This window comes from Mesoplodon mirus, assembly GCF_964341445.2.
Source record: "Mesoplodon mirus genome assembly, chromosome: 7".
Lineage (NCBI taxonomy): Eukaryota > Metazoa > Chordata > Mammalia > Artiodactyla > Ziphiidae > Mesoplodon > Mesoplodon mirus.
In genome coordinates this window covers 58518784-58539824 of record NC_138983.1, presented here as the reverse complement: position 1 = coordinate 58539824, position 21041 = coordinate 58518784, and the positions used below count along the sequence as shown (strand labels likewise).

Sequence of the window (21041 nt, the reverse complement as noted above, 5' to 3'; positions counted from 1 at the left end):
TTGACTTCTTGGGCCCTCAAACAAGGTCTTGGGGACTTCTAGGAGCCTTTGGACCACACTTTGAGAACCACTAATCTAGGGCAGTGATTTTTCACACTGGTTCATACAGCTGTAAGCTTCTTTGAAAGGGTCAGCTGATGGGGTTCTACTGTGCCCCCACCCCTCTTTACTTCAGCCAGGGCAGCTTTTGAGCTTATGTCTGTTTTATGGACTGGGTTCCATAGCTAACTATTTGAAAACCACTGATCAAGGGGAAAATAATCGAATGCCTGAATTAATCTGTTCAGGAAGGGAACAGTTCATCCTCCTTCAGTACGTGTTGGAGTCACTCATCATCACACCTTTGTTTAGACTTCCATGTGCTTCTTTTACACAAAGATTACTAGTATCTGCCCACCGAACCCTTCTTGCTGGAATAAGCTTCTTAAGAAATAGGCAAATGGTTTTGTAAATTAAAAAGGTGAGTAGTTGGGAATGAGGCTAGAGATGTGAAATGAGCAGAAGTGAATGAATGATCCAGAGTGACTCAGTATATTGTGTGGGGAGGTAATTGTTTTCATTGTTTGCAGTGGTGCTTTACAGTTGTGTTAAGTGGTCAGTAGATGACACTGAAGTATTGGGAAATAAGTCATATTATGTATGGAGTTCTAGCTAGGCATTGATCAATCAAGGTTTAGAGTGGGGGGAAATTATTACATTTTTCTAATTAAAAATATTGTAGGGGCCTCCCTGGTGGCGCAGTGGTTGAGAGTCCGCCTGCCGATGCAGGGGATACGGGTTCGTGCCCCGGTCTGGGAGGATCCCATATGCCGCGGAGCGGCTGGGCCCGTGAGCCATGGCCGCTGGGCCTGCGCATCCGGAGCCTGTGCTCCGCAACGGGAGAGGCCACAACAGTGAGAGGCCCGCATACCGCAAAAAAAAAAAAAAAAAAAAATTGTAAAACTAAACACAAACCTGCTTTTGAGGAACTCTAGTTTGAGGCAACTTTGTCCTCCTAACAGTCCTTTGGTGTAGGCTGTATAATCCCTATTGTTCAGATGTATCAACAGAAATTGAGATCTGAGGTTGAATATCATGACTTAACTACAATTACACAGTAGCAAGTAGCAGCGGTTTTTTATTCCTCTTTTACCTTTTTATTTTGAATTAATTTTAGATTTACAGAGAACTGCAAACATACTAAGTGGCGGAGAGTTTTTAATATAGATTTGTCTCTAAAGCTAATGTATTCTTCACTACTTCAGTTTGTAAAATGAGTGTTATGTTAAGGGGATGAAAAAATGCTACTCAGCACTATGAGGAAGGAGCTGTATTAGACACTGTGGATTATTTCAAGTTAATTTTACACACGAATGGGGGAAATAAAGTAAAATCAAGATGCTTTTTACCAAGGCAGCAAACAACTCATACACTCAAGTGGCAGGTCTAACAGCAAATATATTGCATAACTAAAAACAGCTGGGAGGCATTAGTTTACGTAATAGGGGTTGGAAAGGGGGAGGGGGAGGGGAAGGGGAAGTATTTTTATACTGATAAGAGTCTGAAGGGTCTAATCTGGGACAGTCATGTGAAGCAGGTGAGGCCTGAGTAGCAATTTTTAGAAAGAAAAGGGAACATAGTATTTAGAGAGAAAAATGAATGTTCTAACAAGGGGAATGGCTTGATCTGGGGATCAATCATAGGAAGGATACTGTAAAACAAGTGGATAGTTTTGCTGGGCTATATTATTAGGTGATTAAGATTAGGCCAGGGCTTCCCTGGTGGCGCAGTGGTTGAGAGTCCGCCTGCCGATGCAGGGGATGTGGGTTCGTGCACCGGTCCGGGAGGATCCCACATGCCCCGGAGCGGCTGGGCCCGTGAGCCATGGCCGCTGAGCCTGCGCGTCCGGAGCCTGTGCTCCGCAACAGGAGAGGCCACAACAGTGAGAGGCCTGCGTACAGCAAAAAAAAAAAAAAAAAAGTAGGCCAATCTCTTTTACCTGGAATTCTCCCCAACTCCCATCCCTCCTCTCTCATCCAAGGCAAAAATTAGTATTTTTCTATTCAGTTTATCTGTGATTATATTTCCTGTCTTTTTAAGTACTTTTGTGAAGATTAGATGGGAGACTATATGAAAAAGTACTTTGTAAACTGGAAAGTACTATACTAGTCAATTTGTCTAACAGATATTTAGTGTTTTTGCTCTTCACTGAGTTTGATACAAAGGAACTCAGTGAAGTGGAAAGAAAAAATTACTTCCCATTTGTGTAACTTTCTGTTGTCAGAGAGCAGCAAGCTTGCTTAGTCATTCAGATAGCACTTAAAGTTGGCAGTTGACTGGGTGTTACCATGTTTCAGGGCCTGTCCACCACTTTTCTGGAAGAAAGCAGTTTTGTCATTATGCCCAGAGTTCACAAAGCTCACGAAAATTGGACATCAGTTTATTGAGCTTTAGTTGAGACAGTGGGAGAATACTGGGCTACTGTTAACCTGTTATTAAGGCTACCTCTGTCTTATATCTGACAGTCTGAATTATTAATTAGAAGATTGAGCATAGAGAACAGTCAATTTAAGGACATTGTCTCTTTCTGTATAGCACTATTTCATTTTTATTTTTTCTTTCTAAATATGTCTTTTTTTAATTTTAAGGGGAAATTGAATACATTGAAATGGTTGAAAGACACTTTTTTTGGGCTGCATTGGGTCTTTGTTGCTGTGCCTGGGCTTTCTCTAGTTGCAGGGAGCCGGGGCTACTCTTCGTTAAGGTGCACGGGCTTCTCATTGTTGCAGAGCACGGGCTCTAGGCGTGTGGGCTTCAGTAGTTGTTTGTGGTGCACAGGCTCAGTAGTTGTGGTGCACGGGCTTAGTTGCTCCGTGGCATGCGGGATCTTCCCAGACCAGGGCTCGAACCCGTGTCCCCTGCATTGGCAGGTGGATTCTTAACTACTGCGCCACCAGGGACGTCCCTCTAAATATGTCTTATACCAAAAAAAAATTGCAACGAGTGTAAGTCAGTCCATCCATAGAGGAAGTGGTTAATCTTTGTAGGAAAGTTCATCGTATAAATTGTTAGTCCATAAGAGAGACTACCTTCCTGGTGACTAGAACTCCCATGTTTGCCAGAGAAGTGTCTCTTTCTCCTGATAGTGCTGGATCAATACTGCCAAATTTTGGTCTTATAGGTTCCCTATTTGTAATGAATGTAAAGTCATTTCCCTTTAGTTGTCAGTGTTCTTTCTTAAGGAGGACTGGACTCTAGACTCTAGGAGCATAGCTTCTGGAGTAAATAATAACTTTGTGATCTTGGGCAAGTTATTTCTGTCTCAATTTCCCCATTTGTAAAATAGGGATAAGAATAACTACCTCATTGGATTTTTGGGAGGTTTATAAGAGAATGCATTAAAAAGCACTTAGGACTTCCCTGGTGGCGCAGTGATTAAGAATCCGCCTGCCAGAATAAAGACGCAGACATAGAGAATGAACTTGAGGACACTGGGAGGGGGAAGGGTAAGCTGGGACGAAGTGAGAGAGTGGCATGAACATATATACACTACCAAATGTAAAATAGATAGCTAGTGGGAAGCAGCTGCATAGCACAGGGATATCAGCTTGGTGCTCTGTGTCCACCTAGAGGGGTGGGATAGGGAGAGTGGGAGGGAGGGAGACGCAAGAGGGAGGAGATATGGGGATATATGTGTATGTATAGCTGATTCACTTTGTTATACAGTAGAAACTAACACACCATTGTAAAGCAGTTATACTCCAATAAAGATGTTAGTTTAAAAAAGAAAAAAAAAGAGGGCTTCCCTGGTGGCACAGTGGTTGTGGATCTGCCTGCCGATGCAGGGGACACGGGTTCGAGCCCTGGTCTGGGAAGATCCCACATGCCGCGGAGCAACTAGGCCCGTGAGCCACAACTACTGAGCCTGCGCGTCTGGAGCCTGTGTTCCGCAACAAGAGAGGCCGCGACAGTGAGAGGCCCGCGCACCGCGATGAAGAGTGGCCCCCGCTTGCCACAACTAGAGAAAGCCCTCGCACAGAAATGAAGACCCAACACAGCAAAAATTAATTAATTAATTAATTAAAAAAAAAGAATCTGCCTGCAAATGCAGGGGGCAGGGGTTCAACCCTGGTCCGGGAAGATCCCACATGCCGCGGAGCAACTAAGCCCATGCGCACAACTACTGAGCCTGCACTCTAGAGCCTGCGAGCCCCAAGTACTGAGTCCACATGCCTAGAGCCTGTGCTCTGCAACAAGAGAAGCCACTGCAGTGAGAAGCCTGTGCACCGCAACGAAGAGTAGCCCCTGCTCGCCACAGCTAGAGAAAGCCCGCACACAGCAACGAAGACCCAACGCAGCCAAAGATAAATGAATAAAATTTTTTTTAAAAAGCACCTAGAACAGCCCTTGGGACACAGTAGGAACTCAATGTTAGCTAGTATTATTTACTCTAGGAAGGTTTCAGTTTGGGCCAGGTTAATGTATTTGAAAGGATGAAGACTTGAATATGTGCTATTCCTTTAAACTTGAATGAATTTAGAAGTTCCACACATTTCAGTCTCTAGGATTACTTCTTTCTCTTTTTTGAATAGATTTTTTAATGGAAATAGAGAGTTAGTGCAAATATCTGCATCCTCTAGATCTCTTGTTATTGTTAATAGAGGAAGTAAGCATTACAGAAAAGTTTGGGTCCTCTGAATCTCTGCCCCATGGCTCATTTCCCTTCCTCTCCCCAGAGGCAACCACCTTCAGCTATTTTACTAACTAGTCTCCCTCTTTTACTTTTACTATGTATATATGTATCCATAAATAACAGTGTATTACCTTTTCTATTTTACAGAAAGAATCTGCCAAATACATCTTTTTCAACTTCCTTTTTTTCATTAAACATCTTTTACTTGAAATAATTCTCATAGGGTAACTGTTCAAATGTTCTGTTGGTGTCTTACTCTTGATACACCATATTCTGGGTACATACTTAGCAGAATGCTCTGATTCACTCCTTTAACTGGGTAATTTAATGTTAATGACATCACTACATAATAAACTGTTAAGTACATTTATTATATGTTTATCATATGAGGGAAACTGGGCTTGGTGTTGAGATACAAGGCCAGATAGGAGAGGTACACAAACCATTCTTACCTGTGTACCTTTCTTATGCTTTCCCTCTCTTCTCTTTCTAATCCCTTAAGGCCTAGTTCGCATTCTAAATCATCAGGAATTTTTCCTCACAGTTCTCGCCCATTTTCCTACCTAATTTTGACTTCTTATTTCTTGGCACTTACATGCTCCTTGAGTTCTTAATGTGTGGGTTCTTTCTCTGATTATATCAGAAGTTACAAACTCAAAACCTGTTGGGGCCAGGCAGCTGATGGAGATGAATGATACTGGGTGGGTATTGTGGCACATTAGAGTATGGCTATGACCAAAAGAGACAGTTCTTACTAAGCTCCAGACTCTTACTGCCATGAATTGATTATAGTCCTAGTCTGCTTAATCATTTTTCTGACATATCCCTATTTTAAATGTTATCAGCTAGATTGACTCTCTCTCTCTATATATATATATATACATACACATAAACATTTCAAAATACATATGTATGTGTATAATATAGACTCTCTCTCTCTATATATATATATATACATACACATAAACATTTCAAAATACATATGTATGTGTATAATATACCGTGTGTGTGTATGTGTGTATGTATGTGTGTATGTATATATAACAGGCCAAAGAAGTGTCTGCTGGTTGTATCCAGCCATTTTGTGATCTCTTCCCTTTAGCAACTTCTGAATTAAATGATAAATTCTATCAAGAATCTTTGCTTTCATGGCTTCCTTTTGTTGTGAGAATTAATCTAGCATAATTTTAAGTTAGAAGGTATTTCTAAAGTAACTTGTTCATGGGACTTCCTTGGTGGTCCAGCAGTTAAGACTCCACACTCCCAGTGCAGGGGGCCCCCGGTTCGATCCCTGGTCAAAGAACTAGATCCCGCATGCTGCAACTAAGAGCCGGTGCAGCCAAATAAATAAATATTTTTTTAAAAAAATAAAGTAACTTGATCATTTAGACTGTGTTTTAAAGGCACATTCATGATGGTTATCATTAATTTAGAAAACGAGTACATCTGTGTTTCAGACCCATTATTAGGTTTTGGGATAGTAAACAAATGGTACTATTCCTACCTTAGAAGAGTTCATTACGTATTGAGGGGATCGTCGGGGGAGGTTGAGAGGTTGACTTCGTTGGGAAGCAGACACTGACTTGGAGATAATCCTGCATGAGTTTTATTAGAGAGTGAGCTTCGGATCACCACCTGTGGGAGAGAATGAAGCAGAAATGAGCTGAGGAAGACATTGAATTGTGATAGTATCTTAATGAAGGCCTCAGCCAATCCATGGAGAGTATGAAGCTAGGATCACCCTTCAGAGTTACCCTAAGGTGGAGCAAAGGCGCCTGGCTTTTGGATATGGTCTATCCTCCGGAGATGATCTGACCTTGGGTGAGGCAGCTCTCAGCAGGGGCAGTTCTGAAGAGGGCCGACAGTTGAGGGCAATCTTTTGGTAGTACTTCTCAGCAGCTGGGACAACAAATCCTTGAGTCCCAAAGGGAGATCTGTGTAGTTGGTGTTATCACTGGTCCACTCTAGAGTCAAGGTAGATATGTGTAAACAAATCATAATGTGCCATGGAAGCCCAAAGGAATGACTAATTGCTAAAGGGAGTTCGAGAAGGCTTATAGAGGAGATGTCATTTGAACTAGGTTTTGAAGAATGAATTAGTACCTTGTTTGGTAAGGGCAGGGGTGGGGCATTTTTCATGAGTCACTGACATGTCGTAGCATATTCAGGAAATTGATTTGTTTGAAGAGCAAAGGGTTTAATGTATTAGCCATTCTTTAATTTCTAACGATCATGATAAAAATAATGAGGCTGTTTCCAAAATCTTGGTTTGCTTCCATGGTGATAGTTTTTTAAGAAAACACTTAGAATCCCAGTGTGATCAGGCTTGAGGCTAAACCAGGCTCATCCTTGCCAGAACCAAAAAGATAGGCTGAGCTTGAGTGAGAAGCTTTTTTCCCAGGAGTCTAAATTGGATTTGGTCCCTGTATTGTCCTTGTTCTTGGGTCTGGAAAGGTGAATTTCCTTAATATACGGCACATGTTCTTGCTTGTTTCTTAGTATCTTCCATCCTAGGATTGAAGGTGTCCATGGGAAGTCAGAGGTTAAACTGGGGATCTACCACTTATCACTTCTTTGACCTTGGGGACGCTTGCTGAACACCTGATCCTGTTTCCTCAACTGTAAAATACAGCTGGTGATGCATAATACCATCCTTTTAGGGTTGTTGAGATAATATATAAGGGCTTGTAAACTGTGAAGTGTTTCTCAGGATATTTTATTACTACTTAAAATCCTTTGTGGAATATATGTGTGATACTAGGTTTTTATGTTAGGATAAGACTATTTAAAATCAAATTTTGGTTGTTAGAAGTTGTGGATTTGGTCTGTAGAACCTAGTGCCACTGAAACCCTAATTAACACTAAAATCTTCTATATGAGGACAAATTTCATAGAGAAAAACTATTAACTAGGCTTTTGAATCCTGACATGCCAGCTGTATGGAAGATGTCAGATTTACACGAATAGATTGCTATTTGTGGGGTCGAATAAGAAAACAAATGGCAGATTTAGCATGATAACAATATTACAACTCAGTTTTTACCTTACTGGTGACAGGTCAAAAAATTTAGTCAGCAGATAAAGTGGATTTAGTAGGGGCTGTGACCCAAGACTGCAGTGTGAGAGAGAGTACAATCAAAATGAGTTGGTCCAGACATCTTACCCCTAGCATAACTGTCAATTCTGAATGAACTGTTGAAAAGCAAAACAATAGTACTTCCAAGAATATTTCCCCTGGAAGGGAGAGTCACCAGTTAATATGGTAAAGGTCCAGTCTGTCACTTTGTGACACCTGATAAATTGGGAAGGCAGGAAACTTCAAGCAGGTCTCATTACTGAAAGAGAAATGATGATTACCTGAAGTATAGCCTCCAGTTCGAAGGGAATGCATTAGAGTCACTTGAGGAGCCTTTCAAAATGCAAATGTCTACATCCCAATCCTGGACATTTTGGTTTCTGACTTCTGGAATTGGACCTAGAGGCTTGTACTTTGAAAAGTTTGCCATATAATTCTGATGTGGCCCTCTTGAACCACTGGTTTCAGTGAGCTTTGTTTAATTGAAGGAGTTATTAAATTCCTGGATGTTAGGATAAAGAACTAAGTGCTGGAATTTTTTTTCTAGGGGAACACGGGGCAGAATGTTGCTTTCTATAAAAAGCATTTCTTATTTCACCTTTTTCCCAACGTTGCACAAAATGTTTTGGATGTTAGAATACCAAAGTGCTAATGGGACACTGGAACATTGTGGGTGAGGCACACCTCAACATGTTATTGATACGTTTAATTCTATTACATGAATGAGGCATATGATTTTACTAGAAGAAAAAAACTACTTCATTATGTATAAATAATAAAAAAGCCATCATGCCTGTTCTAAAATCCAAACAAGCATGATTGACTGTTTTCTGAGTTTTCATATTTAAAGTAGTTTACTCATTATTTTCTTGTCTGCTGGCAGGTAAGTGGTAGCAGATGTCCTAAGTTTAAGGAAAATTTATAGAGGGGGAAAGTGTTTACTTTTTTAGTTAACTATACCTTTACCTTGTTTTCATTCAGATCTAGGTGGGGGAAATCAAACTTCATTTTTGTACTTGTTGGAACTTTGATCCGATTCATTAAGTGTGACTGGATGTGTAGTTTGGATACTGGAGAGGACTCATTCATATGCAGTGGGGGTTTTGACCAAAGGTTTTCTGTAATATTCCCAGGAGAAGTAGAAGATAGATAAGCAGGGGACCATACAGAGTAGTGTTAAGAAGTAATCTCAAAAAGAATGTCAGGGCACCAGAATCTCTGGGATTTAGAGGTGGGAGGAGGAGATGTGTATAGTTTGAAGAACAATATTACATCATTTTATATACAAACAAATGGGGGAAAAACTTTACAATGGAAACTGTTGAAACTAAAGCCTGACAAAAATTTTAGCTTCTCAGGTGGTTGGGATAAGAGAATATCCTTGTAATTTTTAATGGGTATTCTACATAACTTACTACGTGGGACATACCAAAATCTGGTATAGTAGACCTGAAATCTTTATTAAAGGGAGGCTTAGGTTTTTAAAAAAGGTCGAAAAACATTGTTTTAAAGGGATGGTTGTTGATGGGATATGAAGTTTAACTTCACATTATGATACTAATTCAATTCAGCTCAATTTTACGAAGTCTGTTTTATCACATAGAGTTTTAGGATATTGAATGAGAGTGAATGTTATGCTATAGTTTGAATAGGCCTAACTAAACTTGTAGAATGATACATTTTTCTGGAAAAAATTCCATTGCATTCTGTGGTCTTTAAAAAGTGATAATTTTTTTCTTATTTCCAGCTTTCTGAAGATTTTGAAGATGTTTAATAAGTCATTTGGAACACCCTTTGGGGGTGGCACCGGTGGCTTTGGCACAGCTTCAACATTTGGGCAGAGTAAGTTTTAAAAAATAACAAATGAGGGAGAAAAATCTTAAGCTATTATTAAGAATAAATCCACTCCAGTAGTTTTAGATAGGAATTAATTTATGCTTTGGTCTTTATAATAACTTTGAAAAATGACCAGGATATGATCTTGTTAAAATTTTCTAAAAAAAGAGAAATAAGTTCTGAGTTTTCATGGTTTTCTGATCATCAGTAGAAGGTATTTAAAGTATTGTTATTAATTGGCTCTTTTGGCAGAAATTTATAATTTTGTTACTAATATTCAGACCAGGAAATCCTTTTTTAAATATTGAAGTCTAAAATGCAATTATTGGGACTTCCCTGGTGGCCCAGTGGTAAAGAATCCGCCTTACACTGCAGGGTACACGGGTTCAGTCCCTGATCAGGGAACAAAGATCCCACATGCCGCGGGGCAGCTAAGCCCGCGTGCCACGACTACTGAGCTTGCACGCCTCAACTAGAGAGGCTGTGTGCCACAAGCTACAGAGCCCACATGCTCTGGAACCTGCACGCCACAACTAGAGAGAAGCCCATTTGCCACAGTGAAGAGTCCACGAGCTGCAGCGATGATCCCGCGTGCTGCAACTAAGACCCAACACAACCAAAAATAAATAAATAAATCTTTTAAAAAATAAAATGCAATTATTGAGGGACATCCCTGGCATTCCAGTGGTTAAGATGCCCTGCTTCCACCGCAAGGGGCCCGGGTTGGATCCCTGGTCGAGGAACTAAGATCCCTCATGCTGCGTGGCCAAAAAAATAAAATAAAATGCAGTTACTGAATAACTGCTCTGAGATTTGCTCTGTGAATAAGAAACAATGGTTAAAATGTCAGAGTCCCTAATTCCCACCAGCCTTCGAGATCCATTTCCCCTTCCACTCCACATGGCACTAGTTGCCTATAGCACCCTTATTCACTCACTTTTAAACTTTTTGTTAAAAATTCATACTTAAACACAAAAACACAAGGAATGGTATAACGAACTCTCATGTACTTATTTCCCAGCTTCAGCTATCAGCATTTTCCCGATATTGTTTTTATCCCTCTCTCTCTCTTTTTTTTTTTTTTTTTTTTTTTTTTGCGGTACGTGGGCCTCTCACCTTTGTGGCCTCTCCCGTTGCAGAGCACAGGCTCCAGACGCGCAGGCTCAGCGGCCATGGCTCACAGACCTAGCCGCTCTGCGGCATGTGGGATCTTCCCGGACCGGGTCACGAACCCGTGTCCCCTGCATCGGCAGGCGGACTCTCAACCACTGCGCCACCAGGGAAGCCCTATCCCTCTCTTTTTAAGTGGAGCATCTGAACAGTTTTTTAATGGAAATCCCAGGAACTTTAATTCATGAAGGTTTTTAAAAAACATAACTACCAAACCTCAATCATTCCTAACAAAAATATTAGAGAAAATTTTTACAAGTGTCTCCTGACCTTTTCTTAAACTATTTTATATATCTCGGTTCTTGATTTTTAACCAAGAGTGCCCACCAGGTGGATTCTTAACCACTGGACCACCAGGGAAGTCCAGAGTCACTTTTTAAAAATTTTTATTTATTTTTGGCTGAGTTGGGTCTTTGTAGCTGCGCGTGGGCTTTCTCTAGTAGCGGTGAGCGGGGGCTACTCTTTGTTGCTGTGTGTGGGCTTCTCAATGCGGTGGCTTCTCTTGTTGCGGAGCACGGGCTCTAGGTGCGTGGGCTTCAGTAGTTGCAGCACACAGGCTCAGTAGTTGTGGCTCATGGGCTCTAGAGTGCAGCCTCCGTAGTTGTGGTGCATGGGCTTAGTTGCTTTGCTACATATGGGATCTTCCCAGTCCGGGGATCGAACCCATGTCTCCTGAATTGGCAGGCGGATTATCAACCATTGCGCCACCAGGGAAGCCCCCAGAGTCACTTAAAAAAATTTTTTTTAATTGAAATATACTTGATTTACAATGTTGTGTTAATTTCTGGTGTACAGCAGCATGATTCAGTTATACATACATATATTTTTTCAGATTCTTTTCCATTATAGTTTATTTTATAAGATACTGACTACATTAATAGTTCCCTGTGCTATACAGTAGGACCTTGTTGTTTATCTCAGAGTCACTCTTGGAGGTTTTTTCCCGAAATACATATATCCCATCATAGAACTATGGAATTAGAATTTCTGGGATTGGAAGTTGAACATGTGTATTTTGAAAACTTCCCAGGTCATTCTGATGTGCTCCTCTAATTAAGGACCATTCATCCCAGAGACTGTGGAGTGTATGGTGTCTGGAGAAAATTTTAACAGTTTTTTATTTCTGTTTTTTTTTTTTGATTTTTGGCTGTGTTGGGTCTTCGTTGCTGTGCGTGGGCTTTCTCTAGTTGCGGTGAGCGGGGGCTACTCTTTGTTGCGGTGCGCAGGCTTCTCATTGCGGTGGCTTCTCTTGTTGCAGATCACGGGCTCTAGGCACATGGGCTTCCTTAGTTGTGACTCGTGGGCACTAGAGTGCAGGCTCAGTAGTTGTGGCGCACGGGTTTAGTTGCTCGGTGGCATGTGGGATCTTCCTGGACCAGGGCTCGAACCCATGTTCCCTGCATTGGCAGGCGGATTCTTAACCACTGTGCCACCAGGAAACCCAAATTTTGATTATTTTTGTCTGTAGTTCATAGTAGCTTGGCACTCTTTTTTTTTAAACCTATCAACATCTTTAACTTATTGAAAAGTTATAAGCTTTTTAACTTTAAGTTTCCTTACTTTACCCAGGACAATGAATAAAGTGTGGCTTAATATCAGCTCTGTTATAAGTCGTCTGATGGAATTTTGAAAAAATAGTTTTTGGATTAGACCAGTGGTCCTGTTCAAATGCAGAATGTTAAGAAATATTAAAATCCTCTTTTTTGGGGCCACCTGGTTTAGATTTTATTCTGACCCTGGATTTTGCTTTATCAGATACTGGTTTTGGCACTACTAGTGGAGGGGCATTTGGAACATCTGCATTTGGTTCTAGCAACAATACCGGAGGCCTGTTTGGAAATTCACAGACCAAACCAGGTAGGGGCTTTATTTGGAATACAGTTGGTTTATTCATAGCTGGTATAGGGCTTCACTTAGTGACTCCAGTCTGTTTAACCCGTTTTTTCCCCTCTCTATCTCTCCAGGAGGCTTATTTGGTACCAATTCATTTAGCCAGCCAGCTACCTCCACAAGCGGTGGCTTTGGGTTTGGCACATCAACAGGAACATCAAACAGCTTGTTTGGAACTGCAAACACAGGGACCAGTCTCTTCTCATCCCAAAACAATGCCTTTGCACAAAATAAACCAACAGGCTTTGGGAGTAAGTAGTAAATCATTGGATTTCTACATCTAACAATTTGATTTGCTTATTGAATGTGTTCTCTCTTCTTCTTTTCCCTGTGTTCACCCACCTCCTTTTCTCACCACATAGCAAAAACATGGGGAGAGGAAAACTTCGAAATGGTATTGAAAAGTTTAATAGGCTGGAAGGGAAGGGGTACATCTCTTCAAGAATGGAAGTCTGAGGGGCACTGGTATTTAAGGAATATGCAGAGGAAGAGGTACCTGATATAGAATGACCAGAGAATAAGATGAAAAGCCAGGTCAGAGTACTGTCATAGGTGTCAAGAAGGGAGAACTTCAAGGAGAAATATGTGTAGTTAACTGTAGTATACTGCAGGGGCACCTTCCTGCCTTTGTTTCGCTTTTGGTTTGAAGAGACTGAAGCAGGAATGGTGAGTACTGGATGTGACATGGTCACTCCTCCATTCCTTAGCCATGGCAGGTGTTTTTAATTGATGGCTTCTTTCTCCTTAAGTCTAAATGTGGCCCAGGGGTACTTCACCACACAGTTCTCTGAGGCAGAAACACTGCTAGTTGCACAGGTGTGCCCTGTGAGTTGATGCCATTCCCAGCACTAGTATGGTAGAATAAGTAAGTTAGCCAGCTATCAGTGTTTTACCAAGGGAAAGTTGTTTGAGGCGATGTTGAAATATTTAACCATGATGATATAAGATGCAGTCTAAAATACTAATTCGAAAGAGATATGCCTATTTACTTTATATATTAGGACATGTTTTTAGAAAAGAAATAGTTTGACTGCCAGTGAGAAATCACATTCCTCTTAACTCGGTATTAGGATGTCACTTAATATTAAATATTGGCAAATAACTTTGTATTGCTTACTGCTATTTCTGGTACCATATGTGTAATTTCTTTAGAAGTAGTGTCTTATATTTTGAAAAATACATTCCTTAGATAACAGTTAAATTCTCTGTTATGTAATTTTTTTTAACTCAGTTACTTGGGAAAGTAGATTTATTTCTGTAAATGACCAACATGCCTACTAATTTTTCTAAATGACTTTTCTGGGTGAAATTTTATATTAACCTATGTGTGGTTACCCTAATGGGACCATTTGTTTGTTTTAAACTTTTTGGTTATATGTGGGTGTTTGTAATAATATATGTAAATAAAATATACTGTGACTCTTGTTCAGGTCTGTTGTGGTAAGGCATTGTCAGAAAGACAAGTTCATTGAGCATCTGGTCCTACCAAGAGAAATAAGATAAAATATTTAATGAAACAGAATACTATTTCTTCTAACTTGTTGTCTAAGTTTGCCCAAGGACTTTACAGACACTTAGCTGACTAAAGATTCAGATTTTGTTTCACTTCAAAGTTGTGAGCCTAGAACTGTGTGTGTCTGTATGAAATATCTGTTTGAAGGTACTTGCTAGGGAGATTTGAAAGATAGAAAACCTGAGGATTTGGAAGTAATGCTGCTCTAATGCCACAGGCCAATTCCAAGATAGCTTACAGATTCTTAAATTCCTTACTGTTACCATCCCATTTTTCTTTCTAATTTATAGATTTTGGAACAAGTACCAGCAGCGGGGGACTTTTTGGAACTACAAATACCACCTCTAATCCTTTTGGTAGCACATCTGGCTCCCTCTTTGGGCCAAGTAGTTTTACAGCTGCTCCTACTGGGACTACTATTAAGTTTAACGTAAGTATTGTCTTTCGATCTTTGTGGAATATTTTTGTCTCCTGTATGTTTTTTTGTAAGAGGAATCATAAAATTTCTTCTCTTTCCAGTTATGCATAGCTTAGTCTCACTCTTCCTGAAATATGTGTTAAGAACAATATCTGGGAATAGTTGTATAGTAGACAGGAAGAGTCGTGAAACATAAATCTAGATTATAATTTATATTTGAATTATGCTCAAACCAATTAAATTTGTATTTACAGGGTTGATTACAGTAGTAGTTGATTACAGTTCCCTGATGGCTTAGTGGTTAGGATTCCAGGCTTTCACTGTCGTGGCCCGGGTTCAGTCCCTGATCAGGGAACTGAGATTACACAAGCCTTGCGGCGCAGCCAGAAGAAAAGAAGTATCAGGTTGAGCTTGTATTTACTGTGTTCATAACTGGCCTCTGAATTGTCGACCATTCTTTACAGAAGTAAAGAAGGAATGATAGGGCAAACTGTAAAAATCATTGAAAATAGGGCCTCCTTAAGGAGCTGTATGGAATAACTCATCAGTTTCTGTGTGCCAATTAGAAACAAAACTTTTTTTGGTGAAATGGCAAAATGAAGCAAATGAGTTTCGTGTTTTCAGCTTTTTTGAGAGAAGTTGGATAGAGGGTTAGAATGAAAGATTTTGTTTATGAAAATACATGGAATACCACTTGATGTAAGATACTACTTGATGTGATTGTTTTGGAGATACTTAGGATAGGCTGGCAGTGCAGTTAGTCTAATGGAAATCTCTGGCAAAAATAGGGATTGGCAAAACTTGTTAAAATTCGTCCAGAAAAATGAAGAATTTCTTAGGCATGGTGGTGAATTCATAATACTGAATTTAGAATCCTGAATTTAAAATAAAGTTAAATATAAATGATAGAGAAAAATACTGTGTGTTGTCTCTTGGAAAGTACAGTAATTGAGAAAACTAACAATACAAGTAGAAATCTTTAGTTACTAGTGCCTTTTGCCTCATAAGCTTATAGGGGGAAAAACCAGGCTTCCATATTTCGTAAATGGAACAACAGTCACAAAGCAGACACTTCAGAGCAGAGTAGGAATTAGAACTCAGAAATAGAGGTTTAAATGTATATATTGGGTAAATTGGATAAAGCTTCCCTTATGCATATATTATTAAGTGTATTTTAGTAGATAATTGGATAGCTTGGTTATGGGATTAATCCCTGGGTTTTTGATAACTTTCTGAGATTGACTTTTGCAGATAACCTTGATACAGGGAGAGATCAGGAATGCAGTGTATTTAATCAAGCACTCTTAAAACTGTCCCGTTAAGTAAAGAACCTAGGGAACTGGTTATAGAGTTCGGTCGTTGAAGAATTGTGTCTGGGAGAGTAGGGTTATAAAGCTTGAACTTAAACGTTTTCTTTAGACTTTCAGATTTTCCTTTATCTTCCTTTGCAGCCTCCAACTGGTGCAGATACTATGGTTAAAGCTGGAGTTAGCACTAACATCAGTACCAAGCACCAGTGTATTACTGCTATGAAAGAATATGAAAGCAAGTCCCTAGAGGTCAGTAAAATGCATTGCAGAGTATCACCCTAACCTTTTGATTCTATTGGGAAGCAGCTTTTAAAAATGTTTTTGATTATTTTTTAGGATTTATGTAAAAAATTAAGATTAACCAAATTATTTTTTTATTAATATATTATTTATAGATATTTGTTGTTGTAGGCAAGGATGATATTCAGCTTGTATGTACGGGTATAGTTTTACTAATAGTCTGTTCTGATTGGCTGTTGCTCATACTACACTGGGCAATGTGTGCACATGCATGTGTTTTTAGTAAACTCATGCAAAGTCATAAGTGTGCAACACAATAAGTAAATCATTATCAGCATCCCTGGTGTCCCCTTTGGGCCCTGCCCCCAAAGTCAACAATCCTCCCCTTCCAAAGGTAACCACTATCCTGACTGCCCATGTTTTGCCCATTTTTGAATCTTACATAGATGGGATCTTATATTACATACTCTTAAATTTGTCTTTCAACATTGTGATGTTTATCCATGTTGTTGTGTAAAGTTATAGGTTGTTCATTATCGTTGCTGTGTGATAGTTCGTTGTACATTTTGACTGTTATCTCTGGTTGTTGCTGTTGCTTCTTTTACATCCCAAACTGTGCTTGCTTCTTTGGAGTATACAGAAACACCCTTACTTGTGAGACAAAACTGTTAAACTTTATCTCTTCTTCTCCTAAGTTTTCTGAATTCCTCAGAATCGTCCATCTTTTAATCAGCTAATCTTTACATTTGGGGTGGGAGTAGACAAGATTATTGTCTAAATGAAAGTATTATTGTCTATAGAAGAAAATTGAAATTAAGATATGGTTGGTCCTTTGGCCTGTAGTTTTATGGTAATTATGGTATGGATTTTAATATCCATTATACACCATTGAAAATGTTTTTCTGTAATGATAGTAAGTTAACCATTCCATAGTTTTCTGTTTTTTTAATCATGGTTCCTATGTGAACATAGAAATTGAATACTAAATTCATGTATTTAGCCTCCTAAATAATTTTTTTGGCTACATATTAATTTGGAATATGTTTTCACTTACTCTAGGAACTTCGTTTAGAGGATTATCAGGCCAGCCGGAAAGGCCCGCAGAACCAGGTGGGAGCAGGTACCACGACTGGCTTGTTTGGGTCTTCTCCAGCCACCTCCAGTGCAACAGGACTCTTCAGTTCTTCCACTACAAATTCAGGTTTTGCCTATGGTCAGAACAAAACAGGCTTTGGAACTAGTAAGCACTTGACATCATATTGGGCCATACTGAGGAGGGACAGACAACTGAAAGTAAAACATAACTGTCATTTTTGTGCTTAAGTGCTCTGGAGAAAAATGATTCAGGGGTGCTAGAGGAATAGGAAATGCCTGGTATGTTTGCAGGGGGTGGGGAGAAATATAGTATTAAGTGCAGATGATTAAGAAGGGCTTCACTGATAGGTGGTGTTTGATCCGTGACCTGTCTGAAGAAGGTGAAGCATAAAGCTGTACAGATTTCTGGGGGAAGAATATTCCAGTTGGAGGAAACTAGAAGTCTAGAAATCCTGAGTTTTTGCCAAAGGGGAGAGGACAAGGGGAAGTACTGGAGGATATAGGGGAATATATTTTGTAGACCTTTGTGGGCCAGTGTCAAGATCTGAATTTTTATTTGAGTCAGGAAGCCATTAGAAGGTTTAGATAAGTCATGTGATTATGAATAAAGGATCATTCTGAAGGCTGCTGTATTAAGAGTAGATTGTATGGGGGCAAGGGTGGAAACAAATCAGGTAGAAAAGCTGTTGCCCTATCCACATGAGAGATGATGTGGCTTGCAGAGAATGGTGCTATGGTATGGTAAAAGTGTCAGATTCTGGAGCCAGTTTGAATGTAGAACCGATGAGATTTATTGATGGATTGATTTATGTGGGATGTGAAAGAGGGGAGTCTAAGATGATTACTAAATTACTTTATAAAAGTGTTATTTTTGCAAAAGTAATATACATATATGATTTAAAATTCATGAGATACAAAAACGTACATATCCAAAGGTCTTTTCTTTTTTTCCCCCTTAGCCACCAGTTTGCTTCTGTAGAAACAAGCAAAAGTTACATTTTGGGGGGTAGCCTTCTATAGAGTTACATACACAAATACACAAATGAATACACGTTTAAGTGGCATTTACATTCTTTTCAGTTTTGGTATTCTGTGATTTAGTTTAGCCATTATTAAGTATTGTTACTGTGTCACACCCTATGCTGGATATATTGCTATAAAGAGAAAGCCCCTGTTCTGAAGAAAAACTTAGTCTAACAAGGTTAAAAATACACACATAGACTTTAAGTGTAGTGTCTTTAAGACTTTAAGTGTCTAAAAATAGACCAAAAGCTATGGGGTCACAAAGGAAGATTACTTAGCCCAGCCCAGGTTCTTGGGGTCAGAGTATTTTTTATTTTTATTTTTTTGTGGTACGCGGGCCTCTCACTGTTTGCGGCCTCTCCCGTTGTGGAGCACAGGCTCCGGACACGCAGGCCCAGCGGCCATGGCTCACGGGCCTAGCCGCTCTGTGGCATGTGGGATCCTCCCAGAACGGGGCACGAACCTGTGTCCCCTGCATCGGCAGGCGGACTCTCAACCACTGCGCCACCAGGGAAGCCCGGGTCAGTATTTTTGTAGAAAGTAGAGTCTGAACCAAATCTGAAGTTATGTGAAGAAAGGTGGAAAATGAAGTGGTTATCCAGTTTGAGTAATGAATGAATGTAGGGTAATTTAGATATATAATCAGTAACATAGACTATTGAAGTAACTAGATAATGTGAGGTTTGGCATTTCCCCCTGCCATTTATTTTTCCTTTTCTTTTCCTGAAAGGTACAACTGGATTTGGAACAAATCCAGGTGGTCTTTTTGGCCAACAGAATCAGCAGGCTACCAGCCTCTTCAGCAAACCATTTGCCCAGGCCATAACCACCCAGACCACTGGCTTTTCCTTTGGTAATACCAACACGTTAGGGCAGCCAAGCACCAACACCATGGTAAGGAAACAAGTCTTATTTGTAGAGCTAAGTAATGAGGCTTCTAATCATGTCAAATTAACAAGTTCTATCTCTACTGCAGTTCTTAAGGGTTGACGGTATGTGTAGTAAAGGGAAGAGAGCAAAATCTTTGAATAGTTAAGACATAGATTCTAGTCCAGACTCTACTCTGTATTTAATGAGAGGCTATTGAACAAGTCACTTATCCTTTCTGGGCATATTTTCTCATCACTAATTGCTGCTTAGTGTGCTAGAATTGGCCGTCCTGAAGCTATACCTTAGGACATTGACTCCAGGCATTCTACAGAATATAGGAGAAAATATTTATAAACTACTGGCTCTATTTCAGAAGGTTCTTTCAGCTCATTCCCTTAAGTGGAGTCAGGCAAAGAAGTTTAGTTCATTAAAATAAATAAGAGAGAACTAAAACTTAGAGCCATGTTGCATAATTGCTACTTCTGTCCAGATAGTAGACAAGAAAGTCCTTATAGTCATTAGCAGTTTATTTCTAGGGACTTTTTTAGGGAAGTATAAAATTAAAGGTTAATTTGAGGTATGATTTATTGATTAGAATCCTTGGGATATACCTGGTTTTAAAATTAGAGATACTTTACCTGATTTAAAAAAAAAAAAGTACAGGTAGACACAAAAATCTTCAAAATACTGGCAAACTGAATTCAACAACATATAAAAAGGATTATACACTGTGACCAAGTGGGATTTATCCTAGGAAGGTTGGTTCAACATATTTTCATATTAATGTAATAAACCATAAAGTAGAATAAAATACAAAAGCCATATTGTCACCTCAGTAGGTAGAGAAAAGACATTTGACAACCTTTCATAATAAAAACACTCAAAAAGGAATAGAAGGGAACTCAGAATAGCCAAAACAGTCTTGAAAGAAAAGAAAGCTGGGGTGATGAAGACAGTGTAATACTGGCGTAAGGCTAGACATATAAAATCAGAGGACTAGAATTGAGAGTCCAGAAACAAGTCCTCATGGTTAATTGATTTTCAACAAGAGTACCAAAACAGTTCACTATGGAGGGAATCTTTCAACAAAGAGTGCTGGGATAATGGTTTTCCACATGCAAAAGCACGAGGTTGGACCTTTTCTTTATACAATTGTAACTATAAAAGTTAGCTTAAAATGGATCAAATGTAAGAGCGAAAACTATAAAACTCATAGAAGAAAAGGAGTTAGGCAATGATCTGTTAGATAGTACACCAAAAGCAAAAGCAGCAAAAGGGAAAAGTAGATGGGGCTTCTTCAAAGTTAAAAACTTTGGTGGGTCAAAGGAAATACCATCAAGAAAGCAAAAAGAATACCTGCAAATGGGAGAAAATATTTTCAAGTCATGTATCTCACAAAGGACTTGTGTCCAAACAATTAAGCACTCTTATAATTCAATAATAAGACAGCCCATTAAAAAGTGGGCTAAAGACTTGAATAGACATTTTTCTAAAGAAGATAAATGACTAATAAGCACATGAAAAGGTACTCAATATCAGTAGGCATCAGGGAAACTGCATTTCAAAACCACAGTGAGATATCACTTCATATCCACACTAGGAAGGCTATAAACAAAAAGAGAGACAATGATAATGAATGTTTTCAAGAATTTGGAGAAATTGGAACCCTCATGCATTGCTGTTTGGAATATAAAATAGTGCAGCCACTTTTGAAAAATTTGGCGATGCCTCAAAATGCTAAATGTAGAGTTAACATATGACCCAGCAGTTGCACACCTTGGTATTTCCCCCAAGAGAAATGAAAACACGAGAACTTGTATACAACTGATCATAATAACTAAAAGGTGGAAACAACCCAAATGTCCATCAGTGATGAAGGGATAAACAAATGCAGTATATCCATACAGTGGACTATTATTCAGCCGTTA

The 21041-nt window shown here is 39.4% G+C and overlaps 1 protein-coding gene across 13 annotated transcripts in view; it reads left to right on the top strand.

Annotated features, from left to right (window-relative positions):
• NUP98 (nucleoporin 98 and 96 precursor) overlaps positions 1-21041 on the top strand; it is a gene marked incomplete at its 3' end in the record, with an annotated part of 103690 nt that overhangs the window by 4531 nt on the left and 78118 nt on the right. For all 13 annotated transcript variants that reach the window (XM_082626781.1, XM_082626782.1, XM_082626772.1 and 10 more), the window contains 7 exons: positions 9496-9590; positions 12510-12611; positions 12719-12895; positions 14448-14587; positions 16027-16134; positions 17185-17365; positions 18974-19137. In XM_082626781.1, the coding sequence (XP_082482907.1) occupies positions 9515-9590; positions 12510-12611; positions 12719-12895; positions 14448-14587; positions 16027-16134; positions 17185-17365; positions 18974-19137 (948 nt within the window). In that variant the 5' untranslated portion in view covers positions 9496-9514. The remainder of the gene's footprint in view (positions 1-9495; positions 9591-12509; positions 12612-12718; positions 12896-14447; positions 14588-16026; positions 16135-17184; positions 17366-18973; positions 19138-21041) is intronic.